Consider the following 17,939-nt stretch of genomic DNA (forward strand, 5'->3'; position numbering starts at 1 on the left):
TCAACCTCAGGCAACGAATCCGGACCTCATCGGGCGGGCCTGGATCAGACCAGATACCACAACTTAGATCCTATTAACTGCAAGTCAATACGGTGAACACTAGCCTTTCTTAAGTTCAAATTAAATCTGAACCGATTTCTTAATTTGAGATTAAACTTTCTTTCAAAAGAAACAGTGCAAATCAGATATATTAACGTCCTGTGAAAACACCGGCCTTTCAATTAAACATGTTGACAGTTGTAATAATGTGGGGCATCGGCTCTCGCATAAGATGCCACCTCAAAGGGTGAGGGAATAAATAATTCGTATTTTGAAGACGTGTTTCTGGTGATGTCAGACATTCGAGCACCTCCCTTTGAGAAACTTTCTTGCAGACGTGTTCAGTTTTTAAGAGCTAACCTAAGACATCGTCAAGTTTGACTTCGCTACACTTGACCAGTACCTGAATTACATTTTTAAAAAAAAAAAACTGTTAATTAAAAGAAGGAAGATCAAACGGGACTCCGTTTTAGCTATACCGCCACAAGCAGGGAATATTTTCTGCAAAGATTTCACCCTTCCAACTGCTTTATGAACTCTTCTTTCTTTCTCTATTTTTGAATTTGGTTTCCTCCTGAAATGGGCATATTGCATGTTACCAGGTGTGAAATTCTTGTGTTCTCTGAGATGTAAGCAATGGAATTCTTGTGAGGATTGATGAAGGATGTGGTCGACCGCAAATGCCGTCTGACAGGCGTAAGAGGAAACGGCACGCATCATTTGATTAATCAAGTGGAAAAGATAGAACTGAAAGAGGTGATCACTTTTTTGACTTGCCAACTTTCCAAACCACGAACCCCGACCGGCCGTTTGGCTGCCCGTGTTCTAACAGGGACGAGATAGACACCGCAACTTCAAAGTTCAAAGAGAAACCAAGGCCTTTTGTGCACTTACGGCCCTAGAGATGGCAGTTGGTTAGATTGGTGTTGTTATATGTATCTACATAAATCTGACCTCACCTGAATCTGGACGCCTGGTCATGAACATAATCCTTTTTTCGTTTGCTTTTTTCTTTTCAATTGCTATGCCGATGAATCCATATAGAACAAAGTACTTCAATAATGGGTTCCACATATATACATATGCTTGGTTATATGTATTTGTGTATACGATAAGTTTATGTTATTTAAATTAATCGACATTTATATTGATTATCGTTGGTAGGTGTTGGAATTCATTCTCCCAAACTGAAAAGCAATTTGGAACAGATATCTAGAGCATCCACAATAAAGTTGTTTATGTGGTCAGAACTACCAGATGTAAACATTGTGATCTGCTGAGGCTGATGGCCCTTATATGGACCCGCTTAGAGTCATGAGCGAAGCAGACTTGTGTTGGATGTCCCTTCAGTATGATTGGCTGCTGATGAAACATTAGTCAGTTGAAAATTTTATAGGAACTCAGAAAAGAAATGTTGCTGAACGCTTGGAACTTTCTCGGGTTCGAAGATAAAAAAAGAGATAAGAAGTCACGGTCTTTCAGAAACGACAATAGTAAAAAATGTTAAAAGAAAAAATGCAGGTAACTACTTGGCACTAATGAGCAAAACTGAGGTGTCGTTGCTGTTTACTGCGACTTCACCTTTTTAATAATAACATTAGGCAGTAGTTAGATCAATGGAAACCAGGGCCTTCATTAGAAGAAAAGGAAGAGTTAGATGGGAGCTTCGCCTTCAGTCAGACTCTAGATCAATAGAGAATGTGGTAGCTCTACCAAAACTAGTTCAATCGAGAATGTGGTAGTTCTACCAAAACTAGTTCAATCGAGAATGTGGTAGTTCTACCAAAGTTCCGATATGAAAGGGAAAATGTCACAATAAGATGGAAACACAAAGCGAAGATGTATGCCGGCTGCAAAAAACTTCACTTAGAAATTAAGATAAGCATGACATTTGATTGGGTTGGGTAGCGACACACAAGAAAATAATGATTGCACGCAAGAAAGCAAATTTGGAAAAGAAAAAGAGGTTTAATTGGTCTCTGGCATTCGCAAGTGTTCCGGGCAAAGCGAATCGCACGCGCCTGCAATAAATAACACCAACTTCGAAAATGATCGGTTCTTCAAAGATGGTTAATATAGTGATGGGCCAAGTCTTGATCCTTAATATTTCTGGTTGTGGGCTGTGCACTTGGCATCATCAGCTGCGTCACTCCATGGCCGTCCAGTCCCTGCCCGCCAAGGGCCTTCCCCATCTCTTTCTTTATTCCAAAAAGGAGAAAAAAAAGAAGCGTGGACGTTTGCATATCTTAGTTGTATTGTGCCCCGAATATGCCCTTGATTTTGATTCTTGAGAGTCACTAGTAAACTTAAATCTCACGCCAGTCGGCTAAGACTAGGGAATGGTTTGGTGGGTCTAAAGATGGATCGCCTCTACTTGGTAATGCTTACTTTTGCCAGCTGCTTAGTTAATTACGTTGAATTTGTGAATACTCCGTTTGGTTTTGTCGATTCTATAGAGGCTGGTCCGCTAGTAACTATGTAATGATATTATTGTATATATTTGCCTCCAAAAACTAAACAGGCACCGTTCGTTAATTGATAGTTTTCTTTAATTGATCGATGTCAGACCTTGCGAGCTTGAAACAGGTACAAAATTGATGCAACACTTTTTTAAAATATTTTATGAATTTGTACCAAATTCTTAAGGCAAAAACATGTGGCAATAATCAAAGGCAAAAACATGCTTGCAAGGGTGTCTTTAGCAAAATAGAAATATTTTTGTTGGACTCAAAAGGGAATAATTACTCGGGTGGGGCCACGCTAACGTCCTACAAAAAAACCTCTGCAGGACACGTGTCGAAGGGGTTGCCTTCACCAGATCAGCAAAATATGACGGATTTGCCGTAATATAATAATATTCGTACACACTGTAATCCATTTTAGAAGAAGAAATATTCGTAGGCTGGAAGACACTCTTTCAGATGTCCATCGCGTAAAAACTGATCAGTGCATGATACCAATCCATCAACCCTTGGTGTTGTGTTGGCCAGCTTAAGAAATTCAACACTAAAGCTTGTTTGGTGCTTACGATGGGAACAGCAATTTATTGCAAACTTTATGAACGAAAGATGGAAATGAAAAAGGTTAAAAGCGGTTGGCCTCGTCCAATATCAACCACGTTTTATGCCAAGGAATAAATGCTCCGTGGTCGTGCACCCAGTCCACCCAAGGCTCCATGCACATGCATTCTCTTGAAGCTTTTTCCCACCCCCACTAATTATGCATTCTCTTGAAGCTTTTTCCCACCCCCACTAATTACTGGGGATGTATGATGTGAATGTTTTGAAATTTTCTTAAGTTAAAATTAAATAACAGTACCCAAAAAGAGAAAAAGAAATCATGATACGGATGCCGTTAGGCAGACTTGTTGTACCTCGCTATCCAGTGTTTTCTTTTTTTTTTTACATTATGTCGAATGAATGAGATAGTCGGTCACTTGAAATCAATCAATCCTCGTAATTACAAGCTCCACAGATGGAGATGGCCATGTGACTCAAATCGTATCGGAAACAACTCCCTTTCGGTTTCGGATCCAATTTAGGGGGTTAAAATCGTCATTTCAGAGCAGCACCCGCTTACAAACGTCCGTTGTTGCATTTCTGTTGCGGTTTTGCTCCTCCCCACCGAACGACGCACGAGAGAGAGAGAGAGAGAGAGAGAATTGATTCTTCAACGTTTCAAAACCCAACAAGAAGTTGGGGAGGGAGGTCTACGAGAGAGAGTTGATTCTTCAACAGAGATAGGTCTCTCCGGCCACGATGCCGTAAACACCCTCTCCCTGTTTTGCATTCCCTCTCCGATGAACCATTTTCTCATCAGTCATCCATCCTTGTTTTGTTTCTCTGTCTTTCTTCTGAAAGCCTTCCCTTGGACTTCTCGTCCTTCCAGTTTGTTTTCTTCCCTTTTCTTTACCGGAGGGTCTTTGTGCCCCTGTTTGGGACGCAAGGAGTTTCCGTGGCCGGAGGAGGGATGGGTTTCTGGAGCACTCTACTTGGTGCCCTTGGCTTCAGCATCGGAATCCCGATCGGCCTTCTCGCCGGCTACTTCTTCTTCATCTACAGACGACCTGCGGATGTCAAGGTAAAGGGATGTCCATATTTCCTCCACCTCTTCCTCTTACTTTCTTGCTTTATAGTACCGGATCGTAGGATCATCATTTTTGTGTTGGATTCACCCTAGAGGCTTTCTTCTTTTCTCCTGGCGTGCATCGTTAGTCTCGTTGGGTTTTATGATGCCTTTATTGGTGATCAGTACGGGACGTCAGAACTGTCATTGGATGGAGGAGGAAGCCGAGAATCCTTGGCGGTCTGAGGGTGTTACTTTTGCTCACCCGGTCTTGAAATCCCGCCTTCTTCTCTTTAGGTTATACATATGTTCTCAAAACAAACTCTGTTTTCAAACATCACGGACACCTTCAATCTACACTGGTCAAGAGACGCCACGAGGCGTCCCTTCTTTTTTCCTTTTATTTTATTATTTTTTTATTGCATTAGGCAGTCGAGGGGCAGAAGTTCGCTTCTGTTAGGTTAAAAAAAAGGTACTAGACACTGTACAAGTCGGTGTCAATCCCTTTACCATGAGACAACTGCATTGAGTGCTAAAGTCGTATTCCTCCCACAAAAGGCAGCCATCTTTTTCATGGGACTTATCAGTTCTTACCATCCCGTAGGACGCTTGGTATTTTACATGAGAAACGAGTTCCTACAGTTGGTGCGACTTATGATCTTGGCAGCATGTGGTTCCCTCGTGTGTGTATGTGTCTGTACATCATGATATACTCGTGGCACATTTGAGATGTTGCGGTCCAATCTCTCACCATATATATATATATATATCTGTGTATGTTTGTGCGCATGCTCAGACTGAGACATCTCAAATATGCCACCCTATTATCTATGAGGTTTTTTTTGGCTGTTAATTTGGAAGTCTATATTTCTTAAATCTTGGGAAGTCAAAAAAATAAAAATAGAAGAATTATAAAACATTGATTTTTCTACTAGTTTTCTTGCAAAACATTAATAAAAAATAAAAATAGTTATTAAAATGTTAAAAGAAACTTCAAAAACTTTAAAATATAATTAAAAATTTTCTCCTGAAAAAAAAAGCAACAATATTTCATTTTGCCTTTCTTGAAAGCGTCATGATCTTTCACATTTTTCATTTCCCTTTATGTCAGTGATATCAATATTTGCACTAAGTAAAAGAAGACTATGTGTTTTGATTATGAATGTTTTGATCAACCTGATTCATAGCTCACCAAATGGTACATGCAAAAGCTACTTTTCAAAAAGAAGTATTTGATGTCCCACCCTTTGTGGAGAAATATATTTCCATGTTGCTACAAGCTATCAATCAAATTGATCCGACGACTCATTATTAGTGCATATAGTCCATATGTGTAATTTATCTGTTTGTGTATGTGCTTATGTGTGTGTGTGAATGGGCTTGTGTATCTTAATTGTCCTCAATGTTAAGGATTCACTTGTATTTTTTGCTTACTAAATATTTAGCTATAGCATATGTTTAATATCAGTTGTTTACTAAGGAAAACCTGTTCTCAGTTGTACTAATTTAACTAAACTATCTGATTCTGTAATCATGATTTTAGACTTTTAGTCTGTTAGAAAGTGAACATCATCTAATATCTTAGGCATGTTTTACACATTTGTAAAATTGGTTACATGAGTACCTGGAAACACTGCTCTTCAGGCTGCATGGGTGTTGGTTACGTAGATGAAGACATTTAGGACCTACATGCTGGGCAGCCACATGGTTACTTGACCCTTTTGTCTGTCACTTGTGAGTTTCTGGCTGCTGCAGTTATGATTAGGAATATGTTTTGTTGCCTCTGGATCTATGTTTGCCACTGCTTCCGATTCTATTGATTCCACTCTTTCCCCCATATCACTTCACAGAGACGGTCATGTTTTACTTTGTTAAGTTATTGCTGTAATTTGTTTTTTATTTAATTTTCCTGTTTCATCGATTTGTTTACCTGATTTATTCCCACTGAAAACTTTTGTCACAGGATCCATATATCAAACCTGTCCATCAGATGGACTCAACATTGATGAAATCACTTCTACCTTTCATGCCCTTTTGGGTGAAGAATCCTGATTATGACCGAGTGAGTTTTGAATTTCACATTTAGCTGGCTTACTTGTGGGTTGCCTTCTCTTGCATCTTTCTAAAAGACTAAAACTATATGAACCTTATATTTTTTCATACATCAAGAACCTAAAATTTTCTGCTTTTGATTCCTAGATTATCAAATTCTTGTGGTGCTTTGCTGTTGATTTAGGAGCTTTGGTCTTGTTGGATTGTTATTTTATATAGATAAAGAGTTGTCTTGGTGAACTATGTCTAAGTACAGTTACTGTCCTTTGCTGGCATTTTTAGGTCGATTGGTTGAACATGTTTATTCGTGATATCTGGCCTTATTTGGATAAGGTGTGGTTCACTGTGGGAACTCAACATTGGTATTTATCCACTAAATTCAAGAAAATACTTTGTGTTCTAAATTCTAATCTTATTATGCAACTTCTGCAGGCAATATGCAATATCATAAGAAGCACAGTAAGACCAATATTTGATGAATACGTTGGAAAGTTCCATGTAGAATCAATTAAATTTGATCAGCTAACTCTTGGAACGCTTCCACCTACAATTCATGGTATGTCTATTTACATGTCAGTAACTCCTTTTTTTTAGCTTGGTAGCATTGGTTGTTTTGCTCATGGTTAAACTCAGGTGATCTCGGTGCGACGTGAAATTTTTAAAACATGGTGTATGGGTAGTTCCAAGTAGACGGTTTAGGTTTGGGGTGCAATGCCTATCTTTCACCAAGATGCATTTAAAGTGGTTCATGATTTGTTGAACCATTTTGAGTTGAAGTGAGAGAAATATTAAGCTGGATGGATAGCTAGAGACGATCTTTTAAGCGTATACTTAACTGCTCCTCTTATCTACATCCTTCAACTTGGGCTAATTATTCTGCTAATTCTTGACAAAAGATGCCACGATCACTTTTAGAGGCTTATAATAAGTTCTTTCCTTGTTTTCTTAGGTATGGATTCTGCGTGTATGGCCAACAATATCATTATTTCTTGGCAAGGTTTTCCTTAGAATTGCCCCATAAATGTTAAAATTCACAATACAAGAAAACAGTAATGTGAATTTATCACAAGCATATGCTATATGATAATATCATGATAACCTTCCAGGATTAGTGTTTTTCATATAGAATGTGATGACCTCAGAGTGAAATACGTTGCATTATAATAATCTTGGTAGTATAATATCATGATGTTCTTCCAGGATGTGTGTTTTTTGTTATAGAATGTGATGACCTCAGGACAATTTTGAAATATTGAACCAGTTGATGGCTGTGGTTGCTTACACGAGGAATATGAGCATTTCTAATTCCTGATTACATGTCAAAAGTTTCATCTCTTTGCATGACGGTTTCTAATCTTGCAGACCTAAATTATCTTGCAGAAATTTTTCATGGCAGGTATTAAAGTGTATGATACAAATGAGAAAGTTTTAGTTTTCGAACCAGCAATTAGATGGGCTGGCAACCCCAACATAACTGTGGCACTGAAAGCATCATGTCTTCGAGTTACCACACAGGTTTGTGGACTGTGACATCTTTAGAAAATGGGAAATATCATTTAAAAATTACACAGTACAGTTCAAGGCTTTTGCTCAAAAGCTAATCAAACTTGTCTGTTGAAGTTGATAGACATGCAGATATTCGTGGCACCACGCATTACATTGAAGCCTCTTGTGCCATCATTTCCATGCTTTGCATCCATAATTGGGACTTTGATGGAAAAGGTATGCAGGTTGTTAGTCTTTCTCAAAATTGCTTTCAAGGTTGCTAATTTACATGAAAGAAATTTCATACATTTGTTGTTGTTGCTTTTCTTTTTTCTTTTTCTTTTTTTTTTAAAATACTTTCAGCCGCATATTGACTTTGGACTTAAGGTGATGGGAGGAGATATCATGGCTATACCACGGTTTTATCGATTTATTCAGGTAAGAAGCCCATGTCTACATGTTCATAGGCTTTTCCAAGTTGAAATCTGATATAAGGATGTAGCATGTGCAATCCCAAAAGTCTAGTTATTCCTTTCTTCCTCTTCATTTTAGTTTCACTTCATCTCAGTTTCTTAGTTCCATATCCGCAGGTTGTTCAACCTCAGAAGCTTCATGTTATTTTGATATGGCTGTAGTAGTACTGTACCATACCCACAAGTTGAACAACTTCAGAAGTTTCGTGCTATTTTGATGTGGCTGTACCTTGAGTTTTGACTTTGATAGGATCAGTTGTGTACATAATTCTCCTCCAACTAAGGACGCCAATAGTTGGTGCTGTCCATCTACTTTCTTTGTTTTTATCGTACGTACTGCTATATGTGATTTTATCAGGTTCAAACTTCAAACAAATCCATCTTTAGACATTGGTGCTTCTATTCTATTTAGTGGAAAGGAAAATAAAGGCTAATGCTTCTTTTGCTGTGCTCTGTGGTGTTATGGAAAAATAGTTTGGTATTACTTTCTCTGATACATCATGATGTGTATTCCCTTTGCCATTAGGAAACATATTTTCCATGTTAGTTATGGACCTTCTATTGCACAGGAGATGATAAAAGATCAGATTGCAAGCCTATATCTATGGCCTAAGATCTTGGAAATACCTATCCTGGACATTTCAAGGTAATATTGTTTATCCTTTTATGCACATAAGTATTTTCAATGTTGTTTCATTGAGGTGGTTTCGTGCCTTTTTCCTTTTCTTGTTTTAAATTGTCTTCTCTTTTGAGGTAACCTTGCCTCTTAACTATTGACGATAAGTATGCCTTCTGAAATAACCTTTTAGACCAGTTAACGTTGTAAAAGTAATTGTTATCTATTCTTTTGTGCGTATAAATATTTTGAATGTCATTTTGATGAGGTGTATTTTTTATCTTTTTCCTTTTCCTAGAATGAGATTGTCTTCCCTTCTGAAGTAACCTTACCCTTTAGCAGTTACTTTACTAAGGGGTAATTGATAAGTTTTATATGGGTTTAATATGGTAAAAGGAACCCTTGGCAGAGAAATGATTTGTCCTTTTTCTCTCTAGTTGTCGATGATGTTTGGTTACTACGAACTGTGCATATTCTTTGTAACCACAAACTGATGCACATATTATTTACTTTTTTCATATCGTGAAGCCATTATCTAATATCTATTTATTTTAAAATTATAGTTATGTCAATTTTCGTTATGTGATTAAAACTAAATTATCCTAGCTAAACAGAATTAGAATAATAAGTGAATGTCTTTTTGTTCTGAAAATTCTATACCGTTGCATAGGTAATTGTGATTTTGCCTAATCTTTTTTTTCTTTTCCTCGTCAGTGTGGCAATAAAGAAGCCTATAGGCATACTTCATGTGAAGGTTGTTAGGGCAGTCAACCTTCGAAAGATGGATATCTTGGGCAAGTCTGATCCTTACGTGAAGATGAGGTTGAGTGGAGAAAGTTTGCCTGCAAAGAAAACAACGGTGAAGATGTGTAATTTGAACCCTGTGTGGAATGAACAGTTCCGGCTGATTGTGAAAGACCTAAAATGTCAAGTCCTTGAACTCCATGTCTTTGACTGGGAAAAGGTGTGCATTCAATTCTTGTGCATCCTGTGTTTGGCTAGCATATGTTTTTAGTTCCAGAGTTCTTGAATATATATTTACTGGCATGTTTGCTTTTAATGTAGCACTTAGGTCTATGGTTTTCTCCTTTGGACGAGATTGAGTCCTTTCCTGTACACTTTTAGCAGTTACTATTATTGTAATGTGGTGCAAATGTTTTATGGTTATACTAAAACTTTATATGCCTTTGTATTTGATATGTACCTTCTTTTGCATTTGTCAATTTCCTTTCCAGCACACTTAAGTTATCTTGAGATGTCACTCTGATCTATGTAGTAAAACTTTTGATGTTTGGCTTAAAAAATGTTTATTAAAAAATTTCTTTTGTATTCGTTTCCTCCTTTTTTTAAGTGCATTAGCTTGTAAACAATCATTGTCACTTACTTGCTGCCTCCCCTTTCTGAATGCTAAGTTATTTTTCTTTCAAAACTTGTAGGTTGGCTTTCACGATAAATTGGGAATGCAAGTGGTACCCTTAAGTTTGCTTGTCCCCAATGAGAAAAGGGAATTCACACTTGATCTTCTCAAGAGCTTGAACCCTAATGATCCTCACAATAAAAGGAACAGAGGACAGATCACGTTAGAGCTGAATTTTGTTCCCTTTAAAAATGACAATTTACAATTTTCTTTATCCATTGAAGAGGACAAGAATGAGAATGGTCTTGTTGGAAGGGATACAAAGGTGGCTTCAACTGGGGGCTTGCTTTCTGTGTGGGTCCAAGAGGCTAAGAATGTGGAAGGAAAGCATCACACTAATCCATATGCTTTAGTCATTGTAAAAGGAGATCAAAAGAGAACCAAGGTGAGTGTGTCTCACAGCTTTTAAAATTCTCTTTTTCAACAAAATGATACATGATTTAGATAGCATTTCTTGTTCTATTTGTTGAAAGTTTCTCCACCTCAATGTAGGAAGTGCAGGACATGCAAATCCCTTGATTGCTACTGTAAATGGAAATTCTTGAATAGCTGTTAAGTTGTTAACATCCGGAACAACAATAAATAAAGATTATCAAGAATAAAACTTGCATAAAAATAAAATAAATAAGATCATAAAGTGAAAGAGATCTGAAGTCAAGGACATGTTGGAAACTGCGTTTGACATATGCTGACTGTCATATTGATGTGCCTCTGTAAGGAATCAGATGAGTTATTTTTCCTTGACGATTTCTACTCTCTTTAGTTGTGCATTTCCCAATTGCTTTGTTGAGCCTTTTCTCTTCTATGATGGAAATCCAGCAACTTGCATCTATTTTATCTGAATTTAGTTGCACTGGCAATCCTAAACATGTGAGGCAATTCAGAAGTTAATTTTTAATATACTTTAGCAGGCAAGCTGTTGGTTAAAAACCAATAAATGAAGGGCAAAAGGATGAAGTGGCCTACCTAGTCATAAAATTGCTAGCGCTTTACTTAGTTCCAAAACAGTAGATTGAAGCTGTCCAAATTTTAACCACCCACATACTCAACATGGGAGGAAAACAAATAGAATTTTCACAAGCGTCAGTTTCAAAGCCAACTTTACCTCTATACGGTACTTGTCTTTTGTTGTTTGACTCATTTATCTTATAAATGTCATACCGACCATTTTCAGTTTTCCCTCTGAAAACAGTTTCTGTAGAATATGTCCATTTTGATCTTTACATGGATTCTAATCTCGTCCTAGTTATGAAATTTTGTAAGCTAGGCACTGATTCTCAATTTGGCCTGACTAACTAGAGTTAGCTGTCTTGCTTCCTGCTTTTCACATCTGATTCTTTATTCCGTGAAGTTCAGGTGATAAAGAAGAGCCGTGCACCTAACTGGAATGAGGAATTCCAATTCATGCTAGAGGAGGCTCCTACACGTGAAAGGGTTCACATTGAAGTTATGAGCAGAAAAAAGGGTTTCAATTTTCATTGGAAGGTTACCCACTATTTACGTTGACTTTTGACTTTTGTTTCCAATCACTCTTATATGGTCATCTCAATGCTATATGTGCATGTATGTGGCAGGAACCACTGGGCCATGTGGATATCAATCTAGTTGATGTGGTGAATAATGGACGTATTAATGAGAAATATCATCTGATCAATTCAAAGAATGGAGTCATACACATTGAGATGCGGTGGAAGGTTATCTGAGAAAATAACAACAGAACGAAAGGATTATAATGGGACATCTCCAGTTGTTTATATTAGCCTGGTCAATTTTTGGGTCAATTATTGATATCTTTCGATGTACAGATTTATTGTGCTACATGAATTATGTTTCTGGTAACAAGAGACTTAGATGTCTAAGATAGCCTTATATTTGTTAACATTAAAGTGTCCTCCGAAGGAGGATCTTAAAAGTTCAATGAATATTAATCTACTTTTAATAATGTTTGTCGGGACAAAAGGCTTGGATGCCTACGATAGCCTTATACGTGGTTCTAGTTATTGTATTGCAAACATGTTCATTTTTTTGAACTTCGCACTTTTAAAGGTCCTCAAAAGGTTTAATGTTGAAGTGTTTTGAGGATGTTGATCGTATTGGTGACTGTGCTTAATATAGCAGATTGTGCTATATACTTGTGGATTTATTTGAAGTAATACGGCTATTGCAATTATGATGTTTGTGTAGAAAACATCGGAATAAATGCAAAGGATCATCTGGTATCCGAGGAGTTTGAAGCAAGATTTTTAGATGGATTGGGTAGGGCAATAGTATATGTGAAACGTAATATAAATGTGATAATTTGTCTTTTAAAAAAGAGAAATATTGAATGAATAGATCGGAAATTCTGATATCGAGAAGGGAATTTCCATAATTCTTGCAAAACCCTCTGGTATAGTTTGAGAATAAAAACACCTGTTGGGTCAACGACCCTAAGCATATTTAAGGAGTTGCCAACATGGGCTGGACGTTACATAAGCTAATGACGAATGTTGTTTCCTTGTTCCCTTTTTCACCGACAAGTATATTGTTAAATTGAAAGAGGGATTGGAACTTTAGAATAACCTGCATTTTCAACTTCTCCTCTAGTTCCCCTCCATTAGGGACATAGTCTAAAAATGCACTCGAGAAATAGAACCCTATTTTAATTGAATAGAAAACCTTTGAGCCTTATAAAGAACGGCATGCAGTTAAGACGTATTTTTCTCTTCCTAGAAAAGAAGGCCAACCATACCAGGAAACAGTACTACAAAAAGAGAAACGATAAGTTCGTGTGCTTATGTGGAGAAGAAACAAAATTTTAAAAAAAAATGTGAAACAAAAAATTGAAGATCCGACGAGTTTCAAGAAAAAAAAGAAAAGAATAAAGAATAAAATACAAAGAAGCAACAGAGTACCTGGTTCATGGAAAAGGAACATGAAAAATGAGAAGACGGGACAAAATATATACCTCTTCGGCAGGTTGTCACGAATCCAGAAAATTCTTCAATGCTGTATACTTCGGCAATTCGACCTCATTCCGAGTCACGGTTTGTCTTTTAAAGTCATGCTCATCTCCCCTTTTATAGTTCTCAGAAATACCTATAGCTTTTGCCTCGCCCTCTTAGAACATCCCTCAGTGGCTTCCCGCCACTCCATCAGAACAGTTTTCCTTCAAGGATTTCTCCCGTTTCTTCCTCTTCTTCTTGGATCCGTCAACATTTTCTTGTGATATCTCAATGAAATCTGTTTTCAACATCCGGAAGGTGATATGCTTCTTTGTCGATCTCAAATGCTCAGCTATTCTCGGCCGTCATTTGCATCTTCTCTTTCTTCTTCACCTTCGTAGATTCCATCACCCTTTCCTCTGCGGTTCCTACGGTTTCTGGATCGCCGTTTTCTTTAGATGTTTCCTTCCCAGCGAACCAGAAAGGAGGATCATACACAAAGCGTTGAAGCATACGAAGAAAACCCCCGCTCTTTATCCCTCTCTCTTCCCTTAGGCAGCCTCGTTGGGAGCAATACAAGTTGTTGTAGTTTGATGGAGGACCAGGCCCAAAGGAGGAAGACCCCCGTGAAAGGAAGAAGAAGACCTCCTCCACCTCTCTCTCAGTCTCTCTCTCTCTCTCTCAATTTCCCTGCAACCCTCGCCTTTCCAACTCGCTCGACCTTTCTCTCCTTCGAGCATGCGCCTCTCCAAATCTGGCAGGATACAATATTGTGTGCGATAATATTTTGTTATAAAAGAATACTTCTATTTTGAGTGGACGAGATTCATTGAAGTCAGAGCAGGCTTCTTGGACCGCCACAGGATCAACAGGGAATCAGTATTTTTATAAAACCTCCCTCACCTAAAAGAGTAGCATGCCACCGTTTGAAATCCAAAGTGATCCTCACGGATCCAATGCAAGTCCGGAACATCTAAGCCACCTTTGTCCAAGGGCAAGCAGATGAGATCACAAGGCACACAGTACTGCTTAGAGGCAGGCGTCAGGGGATCATCACATAAGAAGTTGCTGATTGGTGACGCATGAATTCGTCGATCAACGCATTTGAATTGGCACCGGTAGAAGAGACATGAGTTACATAGGAATAAAGGAGGCAACATGCATGCTTGAAGGTTTATATATATATATATATAGTGGTGATTATTTTCGCCGGTATAGATGACCTGTTATTCCCACCCACACTTTTTCTCTTCTCCCCCCTCCGGATTCTTTTATTTTTTATGACTCAGGTATCAGTAATCATTTGCTCAGATGAATAAAGTAGTGGCGTGAACTTCAATCAGCTACAAAGAGTCATATTAGTTCAGTTTTGGCTTTATTGTGGTTGTATTGGTCTGTTTTTCATTTGCTTTTTTTTTTTTGGTATATTGGAGTCGGTTTTTTCTAAGTAAATTTGTTGTTAGATATCTGTTCCATTTTAGATTCTATGGCATTTACGTTTGCCTATTTTGAATTTCTTTTTTTTTTGGTTTAGTATATTCAGTAAATGGGAAAAAGTAGTCCCAGTTATTTTGCCACTTCTGCTAGATATTTGTTTAGGAATGATTTTCTTGATTCTGGTAAGCAAAACCTTGTTTATGTTACAGCAAGCAGCATTCTATGCATCATATTGTACTGTGGGATATATTACAATACATCACATAACTATAGCCTATAAGGAAATGCGTTATGATCTCTTGTAACAGAGGTGTAACATGCTCATATTGCACCATATTATCTGATATGATGCAATATCATACTTTATGTTATGATAGCAACCCGTGTCAGACAATACCGTGTATGCAGAGATTTAAGGGGATTTTGGGGTATTTGAAAATAAAGGAAATTGAAGAAGGTAGTAGTTCAGGAAATTCTTGGTGTAAAACAGTTTCCCAACTTCCTGTCTTGTGCAAAGAAGCAAGAAAAATGTTGGTTTAGAATTTTGACATCTTTCCCTGCAAAATGTTTTGTGAGGTATCAGCACTACTGACTTGTACATAAAAATGTAGAAAATGAACTTTTAATTAATTTTGAAGTAATACTTCTATTGTAATATTAGGGTGCATGACTGCACGCAATATCCAAGATGATTTAAAGCATTGAATTTAGGATGTCTATTCAGGGTGAGTTGCACCTTTTGTGTTGCAAGCCTGCAACTGCTTCTGTTCATGCTACAAAACTGAATGTTGCCTTTCTGCTTTATGCTTTGAGATCTTAGTGCCATAAAGGTTGTAAATGGAACTTGGTATTTTCTGCGTGAAAATGGACAACTTATGCTCAAATTTCAACATGAGATTGAGAAAACAATATATTGATAGACATGATACTGCCCATTGTGCGCAACTTTTTGTATGCCAATAGCTATGTGCTATTCACTAAGGTTTATGACTTGCTTCAAGGAGTAACCTGTGCCGATCAATGTACTACAGAAGCACATCACATGCCCTTTACACCATTTGCACGGATGAGGACATTAAAGGGATATATATAAAGGGTTGGGTGCTACTCTCCTGATAAGTTCATTTTCTTTTTCTTCGTGGAACTGAACAGCGGTGAATCCCGTGGCAAGTTTGGCATAATATCTATAGCGGTGATATCTTCACTGGTGGAGCTATATACCGGTGGTTGACAAAATCACCGCTATGCCTTTTTCGGACAGCGTCTGCAGTGGCGATTCTGCCGGTTAATTCGACCGATGTAGGCGGATATACCGGGGCTATTATCACCGGTACAGTCTTTTTTTTTTTTCTGGATTCTCGGGCGGGGAGGAGGGTGTTGGGGTGGACAGCCCTGCTATGGAAAGATACCGCCCTTGCCAAGAAAGAAGCCGGGTCCTTATCTTGTCCACAGACGGAGCTTCTACTGTGTAAGGGTCCGGGCTATTTTACTTGTAAATGTCATTTAAAATTATTTTAACTCGGGTTGTGTTTAAGTTTAAGCTAAGGGTAGAAAGGTAGACGGTTTTCCAAATATTAAGAAATGGTAGATCTGTCTGTCCATACACAGTAACGCCGGTTCAGTTTTTGAAGTACTAGTAAGCAGTAATATCTGAGTGAATGGTGCAGATTTACAAAACGGATTTTTTTTCCTTTATGGTATTGCAGATTTATAAAACGTTTTTTTCTTTTCTGTTTAAATTAAGACCACGAAAGATTGGAGATCATATTGGTAGTCGGCTTCATTATGTTGACGAAGTGGTCAGCAGTTCCTGGTACCGGAGCCATTTTCTTGAGGTCGAAGTGGACAGTAGAGAACCAGCGGCTCTTTTATTAAACATTTATTTATTATTTATTATTACTAATAGGAGAGAAGAGAGAGAGAGGAACCAGAGGCACTTTATGAAACATTTATTTCTTATTTATTTAGTAATAGATATATATGTGGAGTATGAGGCATATATCCGGTACTCCAATTACTACGATGCGGTTGCTCGTGATTCTTAGTTCATCAATAGATGGGGTTGATCTTCCAGAGCTGGTTGTCTTGCCTGTTCCATGTCCACAGCACACACTCGTTCCCCTCTTTGATGCCACCGTGCTTGATGTCACCCTGGAAGCAGTCGAGGTTGAGCAGGATGTTGTGAGCCATCCTGATGGTCTTGAACCCTTCTCCCATGTCCTCACTTTGCGACCACATCACCGACTCGTCGTATGACCCAGGCTCGTAATTTGTCAGCAGAACCTGCACAACAATGAGATTCGATCACCATTAAAGCTGCTCTCTCTCTGACCACATGCTACATCTGCAACTCCCATGAAAGGGATGGAGTGGGGATGCTCGTGATCTCCATTAGTTTTTTTTTTTTTTTTTTCCTTTTCTTTCGTTGAACGAAAACAACCAAGTAAGTTCTGGGAAATTGAAGAAAACGAGATATATAAACTTTCGATGTTTATGAATCCCATGGATCCATCTCCCAACGGTGACTAAAGCTGAGTGCAGTTGGGATAAAGGTAGCTACCTGTTGGTATGCCCCTGGCGCATGACGAAGTGCTTTGCCCGTGGCCTTGTTGACGAGACAGAAGGCAGGGTGGCCGACCGAATCCCTCACGCTTCTGCACCATGAGTCATCCTTGATCCATTGCTGCAAGCATCACGACGTCTGTCAGCTCAAAGTTTGGCAATCTAATTCAACATGGATGCTACGTCAGGCCACCAAATAGTAATTTGAGCACTATCTTCAATACACGGAAGCCAAGCATTATAGATTAATTATGTAATTACCTGGGTGGGATCATTGGGGTCAGAGTAAACCATGACCACTTGGCCGTCCCTCACACCCAAAGCGAAGTCAGTGTTGCCCTTGCATGTGACCTTGACGGTGCGGCCCTGAGGAAGCACCCTGGCATGCTGCGCCGCCGCACCAAGAAATGAGTGGCTTGGTTTGGGGGGGCAGGGTCGCACCAGCTGGCCCTGGTCTCCGCACCCGTAGCCTTCAACCTCGTATGATTCATTGCACCCGTAGGCGTCAGGGCGACCACTTCGCCTGTAGAACGCCATGGATGTTTTTCTTGGCTGGAAAAGAAAGGAGAGAGTTTAGCGGGGGCCGGTAGTTGGGCTGGATTTCTAGCTAGCGCTCTCTCGCTTGAGGAACTGGTGGTCTCTCTAGGCTTTATATAGAGATAGAGGGGAAGGAAATTAAAGCAGACGGCGGGGAACCATGGGTGGGAATATTATGATGTCATGACAGATAAAGAAGAATATTATCTTCTTATAAAGTTGTGTGCAAAAACAAAGAGAAGGTTTGTGTGCATGAGTCGATATCAAGACGGAAATGACAGAATATTTGCCGTAGAATTGGCACGTCGTATCCCTTTTCCTCTCTATTCTTT

At 38.7% G+C, this 17,939-nt stretch overlaps 2 protein-coding genes across 9 annotated transcripts; one reads left to right on the forward strand and one right to left on the reverse strand.

Annotated features, from left to right (window-relative positions):
• The first annotated feature begins 3,657 nt into the window (after positions 1 to 3,657).
• LOC116266259 (synaptotagmin-3) lies at positions 3,658 to 11,912 on the forward strand. Of its 8 annotated transcripts, XM_031647399.1 has the most exons (12): positions 3,658 to 4,119; positions 6,068 to 6,166; positions 6,439 to 6,489; positions 6,589 to 6,712; positions 7,553 to 7,671; positions 7,777 to 7,878; positions 8,005 to 8,079; positions 8,684 to 8,760; positions 9,445 to 9,694; positions 10,167 to 10,532; positions 11,504 to 11,632; positions 11,722 to 11,912. In XM_031647399.1, the coding sequence occupies exons 1-12, from the start codon at positions 4,009 to 4,011 to the stop codon at positions 11,848 to 11,850; spliced, it is 1,632 nt and encodes a 543-aa protein (XP_031503259.1). In that variant the 5' UTR covers positions 3,658 to 4,008; the 3' UTR covers positions 11,851 to 11,912. The 8 variants fall into 8 exon arrangements, with proteins under 8 accessions (XP_031503259.1, XP_031503260.1, XP_031503261.1 ...); XM_031647400.1 differs by lacking the exon at positions 6,439 to 6,489; XM_031647401.2 differs by lacking the exon at positions 11,722 to 11,912 and having other exon boundaries at positions 11,499 to 11,633.
• A 4,533-nt stretch (positions 11,913 to 16,445) lies between these two features.
• LOC116266079 (ricin B-like lectin R40G3) lies at positions 16,446 to 17,688 on the reverse strand. Its single transcript, XM_031647162.2, has 3 exons — positions 17,332 to 17,688; positions 17,069 to 17,191; positions 16,446 to 16,791 (listed from the first exon to the last, which is right to left on the reverse strand). The coding sequence occupies exons 1-3, from the start codon at positions 17,605 to 17,607 to the stop codon at positions 16,558 to 16,560; spliced, it is 633 nt and encodes a 210-aa protein (XP_031503022.1). The 5' UTR covers positions 17,608 to 17,688; the 3' UTR covers positions 16,446 to 16,557.
• Positions 17,689 to 17,939: the final 251 nt, after the last annotated feature.

Source organism: Nymphaea colorata, chromosome 12 (assembly GCF_008831285.2).
Source record: "Nymphaea colorata isolate Beijing-Zhang1983 chromosome 12, ASM883128v2, whole genome shotgun sequence".
Taxonomy (NCBI): Eukaryota; Viridiplantae; Streptophyta; class Magnoliopsida; order Nymphaeales; family Nymphaeaceae; genus Nymphaea; species Nymphaea colorata.

Bases quoted from the DNA above. Each gene is read 5' to 3' on its own strand.
- LOC116266079 (XM_031647162.2), bottom strand. From the start codon at position 17,607: ATGGCGTTCTACAGGCGAAGTGGTCGCCCTGACGCCTACGGGTGCAAT. The intron at 17,192-17,331 runs GTAATTACATAA...TGATGCTTGCAG, and splicing joins ACCCCAATGATCCCACCCAG to CAATGGATCAAGGATGACTC. The intron at 16,792-17,068 runs GTAGCTACCTTT...ATTGTTGTGCAG, and splicing joins CGCCAGGGGCATACCAACAG to GTTCTGCTGACAAATTACGA.
- LOC116266259 (XM_031647399.1), top strand. From the start codon at position 4,009: ATGGGTTTCTGGAGCACTCTACTTGGTGCCCTTGGCTTCAGCATCGGA. The intron at 4,120-6,067 runs GTAAAGGGATGT...CTTTTGTCACAG, and splicing joins GACGACCTGCGGATGTCAAG to GATCCATATATCAAACCTGT. The intron at 8,080-8,683 runs GTAAGAAGCCCA...TCTATTGCACAG, and splicing joins GGTTTTATCGATTTATTCAG to GAGATGATAAAAGATCAGAT.